At 44.3% G+C, this 21,182-nt stretch overlaps 1 protein-coding gene across 6 annotated transcripts in view; it reads right to left on the bottom strand.

Annotated features, from left to right (window-relative positions):
• Positions 1-12,432: 12,432 nt before the first annotated feature.
• The window catches only part of DAB2 (DAB adaptor protein 2), a 166,544-nt gene continuing 157,794 nt past the window's right edge, over positions 12,433-21,182 (bottom strand). For all 6 annotated transcript variants that reach the window (XM_037138533.2, XM_037138531.2, XM_037138532.2 and 3 more), the window contains 4 exons: positions 16,964-17,590; positions 16,317-16,426; positions 15,659-15,726; positions 12,433-14,128 (listed from right to left, as the gene is read on the bottom strand). In XM_037138533.2, coding sequence (XP_036994428.2) covers positions 15,664-15,726; positions 16,317-16,426; positions 16,964-17,590 — 800 coding nt within the window. In that variant the 3' untranslated portion in view covers positions 12,433-14,128; positions 15,659-15,663. The remainder of the gene's footprint in view (positions 14,129-15,658; positions 15,727-16,316; positions 16,427-16,963; positions 17,591-21,182) is intronic.

Raw genomic sequence — 21,182 nt, 5'->3', positions numbered from 1 at the left:
AGGGGAGGTGGGAGGAGGTAATGGGGGGAAAAGGCAAAGGGATTTTAGGAACATGTGTAAAAGACACATGGACAAAGCCAAAGCTGGGTAGGACTGAGGGTGGGGAGCAGGCTGGGGTGGGGGGTAGTGGTGGTGGGGAAATGGAGACAATCGTACTCGAACAATAATACAAAAGAGAGAAAGAGAAAAACACTAAAGGGCTTCTAAAGAATAGAATAGGTAAACATTTTTGTCCATCACCCACCCCCAGCTGTAACTAGGATTTGAACTTGGGGTGTCTGACTCTGCATCTTAGGCTCTTCCCACTCACTGCACCGTGAACTCTGTTGTTATTATACCTATATCATGTTGACAACATGAAACTGTAAAATCCCTCATTAAATCCTCTCGACTCCATACAGGTTCACTTTTAGTGTGAAAAGCCTTACAGACGAGGCTCAGAGAGACACAGACTAGGCTCTGCACAGAGAGGTGGCCAAGGTGGGATCCAAACAAGCTATTTCTTCCAAGACTACTTCCAGGGTCTTCCTCACTGCTGAGGCTTCTCCAAGTTTTCACCACTCAGGAGCCTTGAAGAAAGATTTTTAAAAGTTCCCCTTGGTTTTAATTTGCTTGGGATCTTCGTGGTGCTAAATTCTATTTACTGCATAATACTAATACTACCCACTCCCCCATTTTAAGGCAGAAACATGCACATGCGTACATGAGAACGTGTGGCTGTCAGGCACGAACACTTACTTTTTACTAGGGTGGTGCTAATGTTTTGAGTATAATTCCCATTTAACTCTTTTAAAGTGACAGAAACAATTTTTTAAATTCATTATTGATAATTTCATGGACTTCCTTAGTGTCCAGGAACCTCAAGTGGGGAACCACTGTCTCATTCCATATCTGATCATAACTGAACCCCTAAAGGTCCATGGGTCTCACAACCTGACAGTGAATGAATTGTAGTGCTTTTACATGCACTTGCTGGAGAAAGAATCTCAGGGAGAACTTGGCGATGACTGTCCATTGCAGGTCCCTTGGTTTAAGGTGTGTCCCATCTACTACCATGTCCCTAACATCTAGGGCTGTGCCTAGCACCTATTAAGCTTCAAAGGTATTGTGGGTTACATGCACTAATAAATGAATAAATGTATGCAGATGGGGAAAAATGATGTCCAACAAGGGTAAGTGACACTCCTAAAGTCACACAGTGGAGATTAGCTCTTTTCTTTGGCTTTCAGTTACATTCTTTCCTCATTTTTCCTGGTGGCTCTTTCACCTCTTACACCACCAAGAAACTCAGAAACACCTTAGGTTTCCTGTGGGCTCCCTGCAGGTTCCCTACAGGTTCCCTACATCTCCATGAGCTCTCAGAGGAAGAGCACAAACGCGTGCCTGCTTTTATTTAGGAAGATCTGGTATTGTATGCTCAGACCCGGACATCCTAGGGTTCAGTTATATTAGTGGTCCTTTCTCTTATTTCCTTAGTTTCTTCATTTTGATTAATTCCTTCTCATCAGCCTATGAATGTGCTCAGATATCTTTTATCTTTAAAGAATATACCTAGTTTCTTGAATTGCTTTTATTGTTAATGTCCTTGTTGACCAAATTTTTGCAGTCTGTAGCAAATGTCTCACTTTACTGTATGGTTATACTAACTTGTTTCAGTCTGCCTTTTGACTCTTTTACTCTACTGAAGATTTCCTTATTGCTAAACTTGAGGGACAATTCTCTTTGTCCCATAGAGGCATTTGATCCTGTTAGCTATTCTTAGGCTTAAAAACTCTATTTTTTTGACTTTGTGAGACAGCATATCCAGCTTTTTTACTTTTAAGTAACTGCTCTCCCCTGCCCGTCACACAAACACTGGTGTTCCTCACAGGTCTAGCCTCTGTCTTCTTCACACCTCAATCTATAATCCCTTTTCTTACCCACTCTTAAGATCAAGCCTACCATTCAGACCCAGAACTCTCAGATGGTGCTCTGTTTAAGTTTCTTTACAAGAATTTTCTGGTTTGATAATTTTCAAAACACACAAGGCTTATAGTGTAATCTTTTAGATGCACAATCTTCAGGTACTTCTAAGAAATCCCCAGGTGACTTTGATTTGTCTGTGGTAGTTAACTTGCCACGTGTAAAATCAAACACATAATTCTTGCCCCCTCCCTGTCAAATAGGATTGTTCTGTACCCTTCATTTTCATTAATGAGTACCACCTGCCCTGTCTTTCTGGTTTTTATATCTGAAAGCCATCTTTGCTTTTTATGGCATTAATTTTGTATGTAACACTAGCATACAAAGTGTTAAGCATGTTCATAGTGGTTACTTCACAGCTATTCCATAGTTACTAGATGGTCAGTTAATTTTACTTGGTTAAGGTATATTTGGTCTCTGGATATTAAGACTTCAATAAAAAGAAACTGTATTCAGAGATATCAGTTAACATGTAAACCCAACTAAATATAATAGGGGATGGTACTTTGCAAACTTTAAGTCTAATTTTCTCTTTTAAAATTATGTTTTCTTGACACTCTGCAACGTCAAGGCTGAGACCTGAGCTTAGTGCCCAGCAAAAGAGATGGTAGGATAAGAAACCAACTGATCACTGTTGAGGCTCAAAGCAGTGGGGACGACACAGAATATTGTGCAGAGAGTGTGCGGACTGCCAGCCTGAGAACCTGCGACGGAGAGAAGATGAAGGTGGGAGAAGAAGGCTGGGAGATGCCTGCCCTCAGGAATTTTTTCAGGGCAAATTTGAGAATGGAGCCAGTATGGTACATAGTTTGAGATCTGAGATAGAGGTTTCTGCCCTTGCTGTCTGCAGTGCTTCGAGAACAGCTTTCAGAGTTTCCCAGTATGGGGAAGCCCAATCAGAATGAAAATGTTTGTGCCATGTGGTCAGCAAAGAGGGAGGCCCTGAACCGGCTTCCTCTGTTTCTTGGAAAATCACAGACCACAGAGGTTTTTCAAGTTCCCCTCTGACCTGAGGAGGGTGAGGAAGGGTAGCTGGCAGGCCTGCTCAGTCAAGGACAACACTGGTCCAGAGATGCAGGCAGGGATGGAACAGTACTTGTGGTCAGACCTCAGGAATCCAGTGTTAGTGAGGCCCAAGGTGGGGGCCCAGGTAGCAGGGAGAACCAGGAGGCCCCGCAGGCCCCCCAAAGTGCATGGTGAGGAAGAGCCCACAATTGCTTCAGCCAAAAGCTTTAGGTGCAGATATCAAAAGGGTGCTGGCCAGGTAGATGAGGTATATACTATAGAGATTGGAAGAACAAGAGGACAGCATGAGTACCTGTGTGAAGATCTAGTGCCTTCTCAGCACCCTCGTCCACTCCTGCACTCCTGTAATACCAGACATTATCATGGGGAAGAGCAGGAAGACGGAAAGACACTTGAAATACTAGGTGCAAATCCAAGAGGTAGAGTTACTTATAGAGGAATTAATAAGGACTGGATTGAGATTACATCTTTGTACCCTTACCCAGCAAAGTAGAGGCATGTAAGGAAGATTAGATTGGGGAAAGGGAGAAATAAAGCAAGAAATAAAAAAAAGAAATTTACATTTCTTCTTGTACACAAGTGTAGTGTAAGCCACTTTTTGGCCCTGTTAAGAAATGTATTTGTCTTCCTCAGACATATTATGCTAATTTTTCTTCTCCAGGAATAGGGCTGGTTGATTGTAGTAGAAGAGTTAAGGCAGGAATTCAAAATTCAATCCTGTTTCTGGTCCAGCATCATCTCCCTTATTTATGTTCTCTCTCTCTCTCTCTCTCTTTCACCCTCACCTAAGAATATGTTTATTGATTTTTTAGAGAGAAAGAAAGAGGTAGAGAAATTAATGTTACAAACATCAATAGACTATCTCCCATACACGCCCCAACTGGGGATCAAACCTGCAACCCAGGTATGTGCCCTGACCAGGGATTGAACCTGCAACATTTTGGTGTGTGGGGCTATGCTCCAACATATAGAGCCACTCAGTCAGGGCTTTATATTTTCATTTGTGCTTTTCCCTGTCTGGGGTTTTATGTATATTGTTGATGGGCTACCAGGTATCTCTCTGCAGTGTGTCCACCTATTCAGTTTTCAGTCTGTACAGTTCAAGGGTTTGTTTGTCAAATTAAAAGGTTAAGAAAGTCTTCATCACTGACAGACTTTTTAAATCCTGAATAACTTAGGAGGAAAGAGTGTAAATAAACTGTGTGTCAGCAATACATAGGTTTGATCAGTTCATTAAAAATATGATACCAGGACTTTTGGCCAAGATGGGGGTGTAGGTAGACATATTGTGCCCCCTTGCACAACCAAAAGTAGGACAACAACAAATTTAAGAACAAAAAACAACCGAACTGCCAGAAAATTGAACCATATGGAAGTCCGACAACCAAGGAGTTAAAGAAGAAGCATTCATCCAGACCTGTAGGTGGGGCAGAGATGGGCAGCCAGGCAGAGAGGATGTGTAGCAAGGCAGCAGCTGATGGAGCGGGAGGTCCCACATTTGTGTGTGGATAAACCGGGAGGACCAATTGGTTAGTGAGACAGACTGCGCAACTTGGGGTTCCAGCACAGGGAAATAAATCCTCAAAACTTCTAACTGAAAAAACCTGTGAGAGTTGAAGCAGCAGGAGAAACTCCCAGCCTCACAGGAGAGATTTGTTGGAGAGATCCACAGGGTCCTAGAACATACACAAAACCACCCACCCAGGAATCAGAACCAGAAGGACCCAATTTGCTTGTGAGTGGTGGTGGGAGTGATTGAAAGCCAGCACAGAGCTGAACAAGGGGCATTGTTCCCTCTTGGACCCCACCCCTACATACAGCACCGTAACACGGAGACATGGGTTGCCCTGCCCTAGCAAACACCTAAGACTCTGCTCCATACTATGAAACAGGCACACCGAGACAAAAAAAATGGCCCAAATGAAAGAACAGAACAAGCTTCAGAAAAAATACAACCAAGTGATGTAGAGATAGCCAACCTATCAGATGCACAGTTCAAAAAACTGGTAATCAGGATGCTCACAGAATTGGTTAAGTATGGTTGCAAATTAGAGGGGAAAATGAAGGCTATGACAAGTGACACAAAGGGAACTTTGTCACGAAAATATACAGGGAACCAACAACGACAGGAAGGAAACCAGGCCTCAAATCAATGGTTTAGGCCAGATGGAAGAAATAAATAATCAACCAGAACAGAATAAAGAAACAAGAATTCAAAAAGATGAGGAGAGGCTTAGGAACCTCCAAGACAACTTTAAATGTTTCAACATCCAAATCATGGGGGTGCCAGAAGAAGAGGAGGAACGAGAAATTGAAAACGTATTTAAAATATAATGGAGGAGAATTTCTCTAGTCTGGCAAAGGAAATACTTCCAGGAAGTCCGGGAAGCTCGGAGAGTGCCAAGGAAGTTGGAGCCAAGGAAGCACACACCACGGCACATCCTAATTACATTAGCCAAGATTAAAGATGAGAAGAGAATCTTAAAAACAGCAAGAGAAAAGGAGACAGTTACCTACAAAGGTATTCCCATAAGACTACCAGCTGATTTCTTAAAAGAAACCTTACAGGCAAGAAGGAGCTGGAAAGAAATATTCCAAGTCATGAAAGGCAAGGACTACATCCAAGATTACTGCAGCCAGCAAAGCTTTCATTTAGAATGGAAGGGCAAATAAAGTGCTTCTCAGATAATGTCAAGTTAAAGGAGTTGATCATCACCAAGCCCTTATTATATGAAATGTTAAAGGCACTTATCTAAGAAAAAAAGATAAAAAATATGAACAGTAAAATGACAACAAACTCACAACTATCAACAACTGAACATTAAAAAAACAAAAATAAACTAAGCAAACAACTAGAACAGGAACAGAATTAAAGAAATGGAGATGACATGGAAGGTTATCAGTGGAGAGGGGGCAGGGGGATAATAGGGGAAAAGGTACAGGGGATAAGAAGCATAAATGGAACGTACAAAATAGACAGGGGGTGGTTAAGAATAGTATGGGAAATGGAGAAGCCAAAGAACTTATTTGTATGACCCATGGACATGAACTAAGATGGGGGAATGAGGGTGGGAAAGGGTATGCAGGGTGGAGGGGACAAAGGAGGGAAACTGAACAACTGTAATAGCATAATCAATAAAATATATTTTTAAAATATGATACCGTCGGATGTTCGATTTTGGTGAAACTATATACAGTGTTCCCATTATAAAATGGGCTTGTGCAGACAGCCTTCTTCATCGACCGTGAACATGTGTCTAACCTGGCTGAGAGCAGATGCAGGATGGCCCGCCATTTGTGATGTGGAAGAAACTGGGACTACAATGCTCGCTGCCCATCTTTCATTGGGAGCAACCTGCGATTTGCACTAAAAATACCCAGACATGCCGGCAGGTAAAACCTGAATCAGATTGGACTAAATGGGAGGTTAGATTGATGTACTGCGTTTAGAGCTACAAAATTCCAACTTTGAAGCGACAATGCATTCTGAAATGGAGCTCTGGAAAAATTAAAGGGGGGTTAACTGGCATAATTAAAACTGAACAAAAATATATTTTTTCACCCATTTTTGGGACGAGCATCTTGATTATAGGAAGTGTAAGAAAAGTACTATGAAGGGAATGAAATGTTGGCGACTGTAGGATACGTTACTGTAGGGGAGCGGTGCGGGAGGCCACGGGGTGGGTGAGTGGTTCATTTGAGGTGAAGTGCAAGGACAATGGAGGCTGGGACGTCACTGAGCCACCTACTAGGTCTATGATGTTGTGCAGTTCCTTAAGTGTTCTGTGTCTCGGTGTCCTCTTCTACACAATGGTGCTGGTGCTGGTGACGGTCGCCGCCCACCTCGTGGAGCTGATACAACAATTATGTACATTGCGTATTGGGATGCAGCCAGAATAGTGACTGTAGGTGACTTCTGTGATGCCTCCCCGAACCCACTGTTGCTTCTCAAGTCCGGCTGCACTGGTTTCTGATGAAGTGGAGTGGGGAGTGACACAGCCCTCCAGGAGGAAGGGCTCAGGGGCTTTGCCGTCCTCTCCTCGGTGGGCGTCCTTCCAACCGAAGTGGCGCGTCCCTCGGAGCTCAGATTAGGTTACGCCAGTGCTAACACCTACGGGGCAGTGGCTGTTGGCTCCCTGCCTCCTTCCGACTTTTACTGTCTCTGGCAACCCTCATGGGACTAGCAGACACAGAAAGGGGTCAGTCCTCTGTGCTCTTCAGCCTCCACTTCCCAGTCAAGGTACCTTGCCTGTGGGCGCTCGTGCCCAAAGACTGCTGTGACCTGCACTGGGAGGGGGGCCGACAGTGGGGCAAACTGTCATCCGGGCTGGCAGGAGGCCTCCGTTCCTCACCACGGGGCTCTGGACAGCTGCTTATGACACGGCTTCCCCTGGGGCAAGGGATCTGGGAGGGAGGAAGCTCAAGATAAAAGCCACAGACTTTCATAACCTGATTTTGGAAGTAACAAACCAGCATTTCTACCACATTCTATTGCTCACACAAGGGTGTGGATACCAGGGGGCGGGAATTTCACAGGTCGTCTTTGAGGCCGGCCACTATGGGACCCATTGAGCAGCTTTTCCGGAAACTGTGGAATGGGCGAGCTGTACCCGCTGGGAGTCCGCTGCTGTGTCTAATGACCGCCTGTTCACCAAGTGAGTAACAAAGATGGTCCTACTTTGAGAAGACATTTTATCTTTCTGCTTACAAATGTAAGCTTGAGTATTGGTATGTTTAAATAAAAGATAATTATAAAGCCTGTAAATAATAGATACTAGAGTACAATGTAGAAATATAAATTTTTAATGTAAAATTATAACCATAGTTAACAACATATCTGTGTATCACTATATAATATGCTGAAGGAACACGATACACTATTCTGACTCTTTTTCTCTTTAACCTAACAGTATATTGTGGCTGTATTTCAATGTTAATGTAGACATTCACTTTTCACTAACTACACTATCTTCTATAAGATGATGGTAGCAAATAGAATACCTGCCTGGAATTTTCTAATCAGTCCCTAGGAAGCATGTTTGTACACATATCTGCTCTGTGAGAAGTCTTCAGGGTAAAATTTTAAGTGAATTATTGAGTGAAGAGTTTGTGCATTAAAAATTTACTAGATACTACAAAAAAAAAAACACCGAAAACTATCATCTGGGCATGTGGGAGCCACACTGACCGATTCAGCGCCCATTCCCAAAGCCTTCTGGCCAAGGCTGCTTCCTGGGCACGCTCTCTGCCCAATGCACAGGGCTCAGCACGCAGAAGGACCACATCCTGGTTGAATGCTCTGCTGTTGCCATCTTGAAATTCTTAATTTTAGGTTTGAACTTCTGTTTTGAAAGCAAAGTCTGATGCAGAAAAGAAGCATGCCCACGAATGGAGGAAACACATGAAAATGTCACCCTGTCTGTACACAGTGTTTATGTTGCCCCAGAAACACAAAATTCAGGTGAACCCAGGATGTGTGGAAGTTCTGTGACTCAAAGCAAAGGTGGATGGATACAAGATAAGTGTCTACGTCTGTGACTGAGGATGTGACAGCTCTGAGAGTCACACTGCTCCTTTGAACTAGAACTCGCTTCCACACAAAAAGAAACACACATGGCCAGGACACACTGTCCTATCTTTCTTACTGATGTTACCTTCTTGGGCTAGCCATCTACTTACGCTGAATATAATGACATAGGAGAGAAGAAAAGGAGAGAGAAGCCCAGAGCTCCTTTCCCCTGCCTTTCTTTATTCATTAGTAAACAAGAGCGTACTATGGGGTGAACATGAGTCGGGAAGCCAATGAAACACAGCTGAGTTAGTTTTGCGCCGTGCTTCTGCTATTCTGGCTGGAATGAAATTCACGTGACTGTAGGAATTGGGAAATGCAAATTGTGGAATGCCGGTGATCCACTTACAAGTTAAAGATGAGGGGTAAAATTCATGTGAATACTTCACATTTTAATTTGTTTTGATTTGGAAAATTAAATAGCAGGTAAAATACATCATGATGTGAAAGAGAATGCAGAAAGGAGAAAGGAAGTTCATATTTCAACATCCTTAATGCCACTTTCTTCCTGCTTTGTGAACAATGGATTTTTATTTTGCGCTAGGCCTCACAAATTATCTAGCCAGCTATGCCTCTTCCGTAACTACCTTCACTATAGAAGTTGGTAAAACCTTAAGCTTGATTTTCCAGCCTCCCTTGCACCCTGCAGTGGCCATGAGACATTGCTGAAGTCTACTGGGAACCCCTGGGAAAAACTAATATGCCCAGTACAAGAAGACATTGAATTGTGTTGCCTTTTCCCTTTCTGCCCTCCTTGAACATTAACATCATGTTCGGAGCTATGCAGCCATTTTGTGACAGTGAGGCAATAAACACCAGAGCAGAAAGCCAAAGGGCTACAAAGGTTGGAATGAAAAACTAGGAAAAACTCTGTGTCCTTGAGGGCCTCATGGAGTTCAAACCAGCAGCCATTAATCTAGATGTCTTTAAACAATTTTATGTATTTATTTTTAGAGAGAGGGGAAGGGAGGAAGAGTGGGAGAGAAACATTGAGGTGAGAGAGAAACATCGATCCGCTGCCTCACTCCCCCAACTAATTCTAGCCACTGCGAGCCTTTTCATTACTATAGTCCATTTTCACCACTGGGCTTGTGATTTGTGAACTGCCAGCCCGTGCCCAGAATCCTTGGTCAAGAGAAGACGACTCTGGCTTCTAGCCTCATCCTTTCCACCGTGGAGGCTCTAAACCAGTGTTTCCATGAGGGAGGCAGAGAGGCAATGTCATATCCACCCTGCCATCCTCTGTCACCTCCGTTAACTCCCCTGCTCTGAACAAAAGGTTTTGTGCTGATCAACCTGTGTGAGCAGGGACCAGGTGGAGGCAGCTTCGGAGACACCTCAGAAACATCCACGACTGAGCTGCGGCCCAGTCAGGTCACCAGGCGACTTTTAGAGTGGCAATAATTGTCCCCCCCCCTTGTTTTTGCAATTAAGGTAAAATAATAGTGATTAACATTAACCAGATGAAAAGAGAAACAATAGAAAACAGGACTAACATCAAGAGGAAAACTTGCCAAAAAACTTTCCGAATCAGGGATTTGGGGTTTTTTTTTCTTCCCTTCATTACCACCTCATCTTTGCTCACCGTAGGAGTCCCATTTCCTTGCTGCTGAGGACCCCATACTGTTATCTTCCCAGAGACGCACTCAGATGATGTCAGCACATGGGAGAGGGTTAGTAATTAAGTGCACAGTTCCAGAGCAGGAAGGGCATGTAAGGGCTCCGTCCCTCGCTGGGTGAGCTGACACATGGCTGGTCTTTACCTACCAGTATGGTAGTAACCAGGGCATGTGAACAGGCTGCGGCCAGTACACAGCCCTGTGTGTGTCCTGTGTGGGACAGATCAACTTAGAACAGGAGTCTTAGTTATTTCTAATGGAAGGGAATTAGTTAAAACCTTTTCCAGTAGGAATTAGGTGTTTTATTATTTCACAATCTCTTCTAATGGTAACAACTTAAATATTTGCCAGGGACGTTTGGGGAGCTCCCATCTTTCGCTGGAAGAACTTTGTATTGATGCTGTTCTGGGAATCGGGGTCAGAGTCCTCACTCAGCGGCTTATTGCAGGGTCAGCCAACTCCTGAGTTACCTCGGTGCTCTGCGTGCTCCCCTCCCTGCTCTGAGCGCAGAAAAGGCACAGAACCGCGCTCTGATTGGCTTTCTCTAGACACACAGTTCACGTTGCAGCGGAGGAGTTGAAATCACTGACCGAAAAGATCGTCTTACCGCAATGCTCAGTTCTACGGTAAAATACCACGGAAACCACTCACTCAAGAGTAGGAGCAGGTCGCAGTCGTGTTGAAGCTCAGCTGCCCTCCTGGGATGGACGCTTTGGGACAGAAGCAGAGCCTGCCTCACAGGGCGATGACAGATGCAGGATGTAGTTATGTCACGTAAATGGGAAAGCACTTCACAAATGCAAGGTTATCTTGAGAAGATGGATATCTTCTCTCCTTGTATCACCTTTATGTGAGAAATATAGGGGCATGCTGAGTGTTCGGGGTCAGCTTTAGCTTAGATCTCTCTGATGCCAAGCTGGAACCCTCTTCCAGGGAGGATAGTGTTACCGTGAACACTCAGCTCTGGCACACAGGTGTGAATAGCACCTGTGACTAAGAGACCGTAGGAAGAGGTCTGTTTCCTCTTTGCTAGGATGCTTCAGTAAACACCTTCCTCTGCTTGGCCAACAGTAGTGCCTACTGCTGAAGTGAACGTCCTCCCCTTGTACACGTGTGCAAGGGTTAACCTCTAGCAAGATCTTACAGATTCAGCCACCTGGAAATGGCACACAGGCTCAGTGCGTTAGATACAGTGCAGAGCATCTGGCTAAACCAGATAATTTGTGCAACATGTTCTTATCAGCAGCCTTCTCCATCTGTGGCTTTCTGGAAGCTGCTTTTGTGTGGAGTGTGTTTCTCTACGTTTTGCTTATTGTCAGAAAGATACCAGATGTTACTTAAGGGAAGGGGAAAGGTAAGGCAGTAAATATTGAATAGCCCCAAACAGTAAACACCAATCAATGACCACCCTGCCCCAACGCACACACACCAAGTTTGTCTTATTCCTAGAGAAGTCAAGTTTAACACTAAGACTTCTTGGGGTCATCTTCCTCATACATCTAGGTCTTCTTGAAAAGTATGAGAGACTTAAACTTTTATACAGGGGAGAGTTAAACAAAATGTCTTACTGCCAGGCCCTAGTTGGGTAGTTCAAGTGGTTAGAGCAAAGTCCTAATATGCCAAAGTTGTGGATTTGATTCCCAGTCAGGGAACATCAAAGAATCACCCAACGAATGCATAAATAAGAGGAACAGTAACAATTGATCTCTCTCTCTCTTTCTCTCTTTCACCTTCCCTCTCTCTCAAATCAATAAACAAGTTTTTTTTAAAAAGAGTATCCTACTGCTAAAGATGCCTGCTGATCATCGGCCACCCCACCTCACACAGAAGTTCCCCTGAATGGCCTGCACTAGCCTGGGCCAGCCCACCGTTGTGTCTTGGTGAGGTCAGACAAGAACAAGAGTAGGTGAAGGGTAAAAGTGTGAGTCAAGAGTTCACTATTGAGTGATTTTTGTTCCTGACCTTTGTCGAAGTTGTTCTGGTGCAGGGCTAATCCACTGGACCCCCATTAAACTCTCAGGAAGAGGGGCCTGTAAGTTTGAGAGAGGGGAGAATTGAAAGACGTCACCCAATAATTTACTCATAGTCTTATTTCATGCATTTCCATTTTTCTTCATCTCTGTGACAATTCACAACATATTATAAGTTTTACTCGCCTTAGATGGGTGTATTTTATACCTTGACCCTAATACATCAACACAAAACAACAGAGGTCGAATGGTAGAATAAACTGATGGAAACACATGAGATTCTGCCATTCCAGTTTATTAAAATGAGTAAATTTATAGCTTTATTTGCATACAGAAAAGTGCACAAGTAAACAAGTATGTATAAAACAATTGAGTGGCTGATCATCACTTTAAATTTTTTTCTACTTTCAAAAATTCAACTACCTGGAAATAATTGTCCCCACTTGAGTACATTTAGGTATTTGGACACATAAAATACTATTTCAAGTCTGCATTTGTAATGACTGAATAGGAAGCCAGATGAAAAATCATGCCAAACACAATGAGCTATTTCACTACCATTAAACAGAAAACCACAGGACTTCAGCTTGGATGACTTGGGGCTAATTAATAGAGGTTCATGAAGCCACAGTCTTATTTAGATCCTGAGCCATCATCCTCGTTTTTATCTAAAGGTTACATTGTATGTGGTTGACTAATACCCCCCAGAACCTGAGCATTAGGGATCAAGAGACAACATTAAAAATCCAACATAAACAAACAAAACTCATTTTGGCAAGAATAAACCTTTCAGAACTGTGCTAACAACAGGATCCAACACAAACTGGGGAATTGTCCAAGGTTATGAGGAGAAAAATATTACAGACATTAGGCTTTTAATAATAAGAACAAATGTTTGTTTGCCATTTTTTTCCTATTTATCTTCTAACTAGCTATGAGATTGTGGCTTCAAGAAAAGTTTTCCAGTTGCTTGATAAAGGTCTCGCATGACCCCAAATAAGCACCTTATATGTTTGGCACAATCACATTTATCTTTGAGATGCGTTGTCCTTCACTGCTGAGTTGAGTTCAGGTTTTTTTCAACATTAATTGCTCTTCAAGGACTTCAGCTCAAGAGGATGGCCCCTTATTCCACAGAAAGGATAAAGGTTGTTCCGTTTTCAGTTCTAATTACTGGATTAGAAATTACTGAGAAGGTGGTGAGGGTTCTGTTCTGTGAATCATTGGAACTTTTGTCCTGTAAAACTCCATTTCTTGTAAAAGGGAGGGAATAAGTATATGAACCCAGGAACAAGACTGATGGAAAAGAGAATCGGAAGGAAAAGGAGAGACAAATATCCCGCATTGGTAAGAGCTAGCAGATTGGAAAGAGGACAGTCTGGCTTTTGAGAAAAAACCAATGAGCTTCAGAAATAGCAGAAATGCCATCTTTACAAAGGCTCTCGGGTGTGTCAGGTTCTGACATGTCCAGGGAGAAGATGTGCTTGCTTCAATGTCACTTTAAAAATTCTCTGGAAGTGATGGTCTGAAACAAGACTTAAGAAGGTGCCTTGCTCTACTGTGTTTAGGCTTTATGCTCTAAAACAAAACCCCTGCACAACCGTGAACAGTGAGGATTTTAAAATTTACTCAAAGCAGTCTGATCTGAGGGGTTGTGGTGGCTGAGTCACTCAACCAGAGGGTACATGGTGGAATGTTCTAGAAGGTTAGGGACACACTAGGCAAGGGATCAAATAGGGAAGCTACTTCATTTACACTTAAGCTAGAGAGTTTAGGTTCTTAATTTATTTAAAGCCATAGATTCGGTTTAGCTTTAATCTAAACAACAAGTGAGAGGCATTTTACACGTGGAAGAGGCAGCAAGAAATAAGGCAACGGATAACATATCAAAGCTGGAACAAGGGCGGAGGTCAGGGCTTGTCGGGCTGTCCACTTTGTCTGGCCATCCTATTGCTCCTCGGGATAATCAGGTGGCCTAGTTCCTAGAGAAGTACGGAGAACAACAGCAACAACAAAAAACCTATGATTACAATCTTTGGGTTGAATATCAATACATTAAATATCACATCATTGTTTAAAACGTCAGTAATGGTATCTCCTCAGGCTGATGCAAGAGGAGTAAATAAGATAGTAAGCATAGAACCTGTAATAAAGGGATGAACCCAAGCGATCAATAATGTTAGCTATTTTCTGTCGTGATAGCCCCCCTCCCAGTCTATAAAGCTAGTGGGGTGGCCAGGATTATCTTTCCTTCGTGACCTGAGCACTCCGGTCAACTCGATTTAGTGCAAGCACTATGACTGTTGTTTATCATTTACTATCCGTCTCTGCTGGAGCGGAGGGTGAGAACGCGTCTCCGCCAAGACTCCCAGCACCGCCATGGCACGGCACGGCACACTGCCTCATCAGCATTAGAAATCACCGGGACACCTGTTAGAAACCAGTCTTTCCTCCTCTGCACCAGACGGGAATATTTTAGGGATGGGGTAGGGTCCTGGGGTTTGCTTTTTCAGTAACCGCACCCAGTTCTCTGAAGTAGAATTTATGAAAATGCACTTGAAGAGACACTGTAATTGTAGAAATGGATTGAAGGGAGATGATCCAAATTGCAAATAGAGTCAATCTTATTGCTGTCAGATTGAAGATAGTTATCTACTTAAAACAGTTCAATTCTAGGTGGGTTAAGACATGGTGTTGAAGTCCGTTTGGATGGGGCTTGGGTTCCTTTCACTCTTCCCATGGCCCTGCTTGGCCAGCTATGTTCCACCTCCTCTAAAATGCAGAGAAGCCTCCTTTCCTCCACTAACTGCAGTCTTTTAGCTTCACTCCAAGTTGCTTTCACTGGCTGTTGAGAAAGAAAGGGTCACGCTGAGCCCTGGCAGAGCCGCGGTCTACGGTGATCACACCAATGACTTACTTCAGGTGAAACCTACCAGCGAGAAGAATCAACCCGCCAGCTGGGTGCATGGGACACTGCCTTTGCAGGAGGCATCAGCAGCTGCCGCCACTTGGGGATTTAATGTCATCAGACTCCTTCACACTAATGTTGAAGGCCTCCACAGAGAGAGGAGTACTGATTTGGGAGGCAGAAGTGGCGTGACCGTCACCTGTTTAGCTGACCTGTTTGGTGGCTTCAGAAAGTCCACAGATTTTGAAACTTTTATGGGAACCAAATAAGTACCAGGGTGCTTTGCCATCACTTAAATAGGAAGGTCAAAAAATAAAAAAAAAACCAACCCAAAGGAACTAGAAAGCTGTTATGATGTGCTTTACTTCTGTACCCAACTGAAATATCAAAAACGTAGGATATGACAGGAACCCATATGCCTATGGGCATATTACTATTTTTGCTAGAGATAAGAATTCTATTCTTAAGTGCCCAGCCGAGACATTATCGAAGTAGCCAAGTATATATTTCCATGTCTATTAATTCAAATGACAGATATTTAACTTCTTCCCAATGCTAAAATGAAAATTTCCCCCGCACCCTCTCCCCCATGCCACCTACTTACAGAAATTAGGCAAAAGGACTTCCGAAAGGGTCCCTGTACACACCAGGAGCCACAGGTTGAGCAGCCGTCTACGGAGAAACAGCCACCCAGTCAGAAGGGATAATTATAGTAATACAAAAAATAAAAAACCTGTACTAAGATTTCTCTAGTTTCTCTAAAGATCACTTAGGTAACAGAAGGGTCTACAATGATTCGTGTTTACCAGCTTGTACCTGGTGATATATACTTATTATTTACATCAAAGCCGAGGTTCAAGTAAATTATAGTGGCCTCCCCAGAATGGGAAGTAGTATTTTTATGAGCTATAGAATCATGGGTGTGAAATCAGGAACTTCAATTTGAAAGATATTTTTTTAAGGATAGTATTTCAGTTTGAGGTTACCCCAGAATGCTTTCAGGAGCCAGGTTCAGTGGGACACAAAGGGCGTTTTCTGTCTGATGCTCATTTCTCACATTCAGAATAGTAATCCCTGCAAAACTAGTCTTCCCCTAGGCTGTGCAGATCTTTACACTGTGCTGGTTCTCAGTGACACATCTGCCTCGAATGTCCTTTCCCATCAGAATGTCCTTTCCTAACTGCAAGCAAGGCTCACTGAAGAGGCAGTGGCTTCAGGTGGCATATTTGTTGGAACAACAGCTTGCAGCAGTTGATACTTACTGAGGCTTGTGAGGAGCTGAAAGAATTTCTAGAGAAAGGATTCTCAGATGCATTGTCGGAAGATTTGGTCGCCGGCAGGGCGCCTTGTCTGGGGGCTGGCTTTGGTGGATCTACAGGGTGAAAAACCCGAGGCGTCAGTAGAAAAACCTCTTCCGAATGCAGGCACATGTGCTCAGTCAGGCTCATCTTAGCAAGTTACGTTCCATACTTTGGAAATTTATATTAATGGCATAACAATCACCACCCAAAGTATGCTAGGACTGCTAAAGATCACAGGAAAATGCCTCCCTTCTCAGAAGAGAACGCCACGGGTAACTATTTGCTTGAAGTGGGAGAGGCTCAGAATTCCCTCACTGAAGGCCGTGGGGTGTGGTTGAGGCTTGGTCACAGCCCTCTGGGGATGCCATGACCCCACTGAATTTCAGTAGCTCTTGGCAGCCCTTCTAAGATTTGTCGCAAGAGGGCAGCATTGGGCCAGACCTTAGAAAGAACTAAGGTAAATAGTTGGCTTCCTAAGGTAAATGGTTAAGTTGAAGCAAGAGTAAGGCTGTTGGTGGGTGGGAAAGAGTTCTTCTGAGGGACTCGGTGGGCCTGTGTGACAGCAGAAATACTGGTTGGTACAGTGGACAGAGAAGTGGGCAGCTTACCGTTGATCTTTCTCAACAGCTGATTAGCCTCAAAGTCATCATGGTCTGCGTTCTCCTGAGGAATGCCCACTTTGCTGGTGAAGTAACTGGAGAAGGCACTTGAGGTCCCAGAAGGGGTCGGGTCTCCCTTCCTTGCGGGGACAACAGGAGGCTGCCGCAGCTGTAAGTCCTTAAACATTTCTTTCACCTCCTTGACTTCTTTATCCCCGAGTGGGTCCAAGGCAACGAAGGCATCAGTGGAGATGTCCCTTGGAGGGCCAGTTCGGGGAGGTGGTTGAGGGGGAGTGACCAGGAGAGAGGAGAGCATGGGAGGGGGCTGGGCAGATACAGTAGGAGCTGGGAAAATATTGCTCTGGAAAGGGTTTCCCAAAGGGCTTGCTGATGACCAGGTACTGGGTGGCACAGATGCTGATGGGCCCCAAACAACAGGGGCTGCAGGGGAAGTTGAGGCTGCAAAGGATGAAGGCTGGCTCCAACCAGCTGGGTTTGTGGTAAAAACCATTGGCGGACCAAATCCTGAAGGCTGGCCAGCCACCATGGCTCCTGGGACCACCGAGGTGGACTGATTGAACACTACAGATGCTGGGCTCCAGGGTCCTGCCTGAGGGGGTGTCATCTGTACCCCACCTGAAGAAAGTGAGAGAAAGGGCTGATCAGGAGACAGTCTTGAACAGGATGTTCAGTTTCAGAAAACACGACTCCAGGAAGCATTTATAAAGCATCTATGGGGCAAACATCTTCTTTCAGCCTTGAGGCTGCCGTGGAAAATCATCTCTGAGAAATGAAATCACCTGAAGATTTACTAGCTAATATAGTACTGCTAGCACCCAATTGCAGAGTACATATTTTTAAATTTTAAAAAAACACTTCATTTATTTTTAGACAGAGGGGAAAGGTAGGCAAAAGAGGAGAGAAACTTCAGTGTATGGGTGCCTCTCGTGTGCCACCCACTGGGGTCCTGGCCCACAACCAAGGCATGTACCCTAGGCTGGAAATTGAACCGGTGACCCTTGGGTTTGCAGGCCAGCTCTCACTCCACTGAGCCACACAAATCAGAGCAATTTTGAAGCCCCTTTTTTCTACCTTAAGTACCTAGTCATGAAAAAACGAGCCCTTATTATACAGACACTGATGCATTTTATGCAGCTAGAACAGAACCTGTCAAGCTGATCAACTTCTTTGTTGCATGAATACACCTACGTACACAAAGCAGGATGCTTATGAAGTGATTAATTAGGATACTCCACAGGGTATCTGAGTCACTGATTCCATCTTTTCATTTGGCGGCCGTCTCCTGTCTGGTCTTATGGAAACTAGCTAGCATGCATGTGCCTTAGGCCTCAACATGCTTGCATCCTGAAGAAGCCCTTTCAAAGTTGCCTTGCTTTTAAATGCTGCCAAGGTTGATATAGTTATATAAAAGGATGAAAACATTTGGTTGGTGCCAAGACAGAACAAACATGGAGGAGAGGTTGGTTATCCTGGAGAGTGACTCAAATAAAAGTGCTCGCTGTATGTGTCACTCACAAAGCTTTGCCGGAAGTTAGACCAGAGCAAAGGGGGGGGGCGGGGGGGAGATACCATGAAGCAGGAAAACCTCCCTAGGTAAGTAACAGCTTGGGGATTTGATCTCAAAGGAGGACGCTCTCCGGGTCCTGCCTCCCGGCCGCATCAACTAGGAATTGCCAAAACCACTAAAATCCAAGTTTCTTCTATGTTCAACACCCTCTTCTGGAGATGCTCCTTGCCTCCATCTTGCTCAGGGTATTTTTTCTTCTGCCTCTTCCCAAGTGTATCAGTGACCCGGTTACAGGGTCACCACTAACAGAAAACCTATACTCGGCCTCAGACCTGTTCACAAAAGATGCTCTGCTCTCAAAACCAACTTGCTCTGAGCTTCGGAGCTGAGCATTCTTTCATCATTAACATTTTCTAACCAAACTGAGGCCCTCAAACTTGAGTGAGGAATGTTTTTGTTTCCAAAGTGAGAAATATTTTGAAAATGGTATGCAGGGGCTGATGTAGCAGGGTACTGCATCTTGAATTTCCCTGGTATTGGAGACTGGTGTTGATTCAAGTCTGCATCGACACGAGCACCAGCCATCTGGTCGTGTGAGCATATGGTGAGCTCATGGAGAGCGGTGGGTTTCAGGCAAGGTCCTCTTACTGAGTCAACATGCTTATTTTTGAGGGGAGGGAACTGGGTACAAGGGTATTAATGACTAAACTTGGGAAAGTCACAGTCCGACAGTACAGACTAGAACTCAGTCACGCTGGCTCCAAACCCAGCAGCCCATCCTCCTGCTCTGCCTCTTTGGCATCAAAAGGCAGGACTATTTGTTTTTAATGGAATGTTAATTCAAATATTTATTTTACAGATACAGTATTAGATGTCATTTATGCTGAAGCATATACATACTCCTTTTATAACTGATCAAAGAGAAATTTCTCTTAGATTGCATTAATATAGGCTTCGAAAAGTGAGTTGATTTTGAACAAAGTTATGTCTAGCATTTTAAAACCAAGTCATTTAAATTTCATAAACTGAACCCAGAGTCGCTCACTAATAATTTACAAAAATTGGATGTTCCAGTTGGGTAGTTTTATCATCCTCCATGTTGAATGGCTTGCCTTCCCTTAGGGAAGGAAATGTCTGGCCTTGGTCATAGATGGTGTTAGTGGGAGTGGTGGTAAAAGAGGAAGATACTGAATAAGCCAGGAAATGAAGGCTTCCCCAGTGTACACTTATGCCAGCTTCATTCCCATCTACCAGATTCCATGTGTCGTGTTTCCAAGATATGTATTTAAGGCCCCTGGAAAAGGTAGAGGCAAGAGGATAAAAAAAAAAAAAAAGGAGTTTTGGTTAAAAAAAAGTTAATTTTATTTCCTTCTGATGCTAGATAAAAACACAGGGTAGCTAGTCAAAGCTGAAGGCTCGGGTTTCTACAGCCCCTTCTCCCCACTGTTTTCCCATCCTCTCCCCGCCCCCAGTTCTCCAGAGGAGAGAGTCCTCCAGCTGGGTTCAGCTGAAGCCGGACCTGCAACCTTCCAGGGTTGGGCTGAGGATCCCTGCGAGTGGACAGGGGCTATACTGTAGGGCTCAGTCTGAGTCCCATGTCTCAACTTGGAAGACTCATCAGTATTCTGCAGTTGTATACCCCGAGGCCTCCGCAGGGGCACCTAGCCAAAAAGCTTCACTTCGTCTGAATAAATTAACAGTTATAGGGTCCAGCTGTATTTCCAGGCTGACTTGTTAAATATTGGCTGTAAAAATTCTTCAGGGCATGATCTTGGACTACAAAGCTTTGGGATGCGATCTGGCAATAGGCATTGCCTGCGAGCTGCCTCCTCTTCTGCAAGGAAAAGCACTAGCCAGCTCTACTGGGGGATGCAGGGAAAAGAGCAAAGCAGAATGGGGAAGGCCTCCAGAAGACACAAAGAGCTCAGGGAGGGTCTCTTGATGGCGCGAACGCAAGCAGAACCCTGCCACATGTTGGCTTCTCACCCCCGCATGGGTTTCGACCTTTAGGAGGCTGGATGACAACTGTCCTTTTGCTACACCCTACTCCAGATATGCTTAGACAGATGTAATAGGACAGAGCCACATTATGTTCCTTTGCAGGAAAGCAGAGAAAACAACAAAACAGGGGCCTGCTGATTGACTCTGCAGGAGGCAGAGGAAGATCCCTGATCAGATTGTACCAAATGAGGCAGAGAGCTCCTCTCCGCCCCCTCCCAGGTTGAAGTCGACTTGGAGCTCATAGTGGTGCCAAGAAGCAGAAATATGAAGAGAACCCCCAGCAGGACGGCCAGAGCTATTGTCAAGGTTTCTGAAGACTGTACCACAGGGGCAGGAAAGACCAGGAGGCTGTGGGTGAAGAGCAGCAGGGCCAGCCCTCAGCTGGGTGACCTTGCCCAGTGTCTGCCGCAGAGTGGCTCTATGGCTCACGTGAGCTGAGGACAGATTCATGAATGAGAGCACCAGCACATCCTAGTTCTCTAATAAAATCCTGCTTTTTCCTTTATCTCTGTGCTGTTTTCAAATTCAGGTTCCTGGTACTTGTCTTCTTACATTACTAAGGCACTCAGCTGGGCAAAAAAATCGGCAAGGAATTGCTAAAACTTACATTTGCAGAGACCGATAGGATATATGCTTGTCCCACACCATCTTAAGTCTAAGGACAGAGCTGGGCTTAGACCCAGGACTTTCACTCTATGA

This window comes from Artibeus jamaicensis, unplaced genomic scaffold (assembly GCF_021234435.1).
Source record: "Artibeus jamaicensis isolate MK-2021 breed Jamaican fruit bat unplaced genomic scaffold, CSHL_Jam_final scaffold_369, whole genome shotgun sequence".
Taxonomy (NCBI): domain Eukaryota; kingdom Metazoa; phylum Chordata; class Mammalia; order Chiroptera; family Phyllostomidae; genus Artibeus; species Artibeus jamaicensis.
This window is presented reverse-complemented; position numbering and strand designations above follow the sequence as displayed.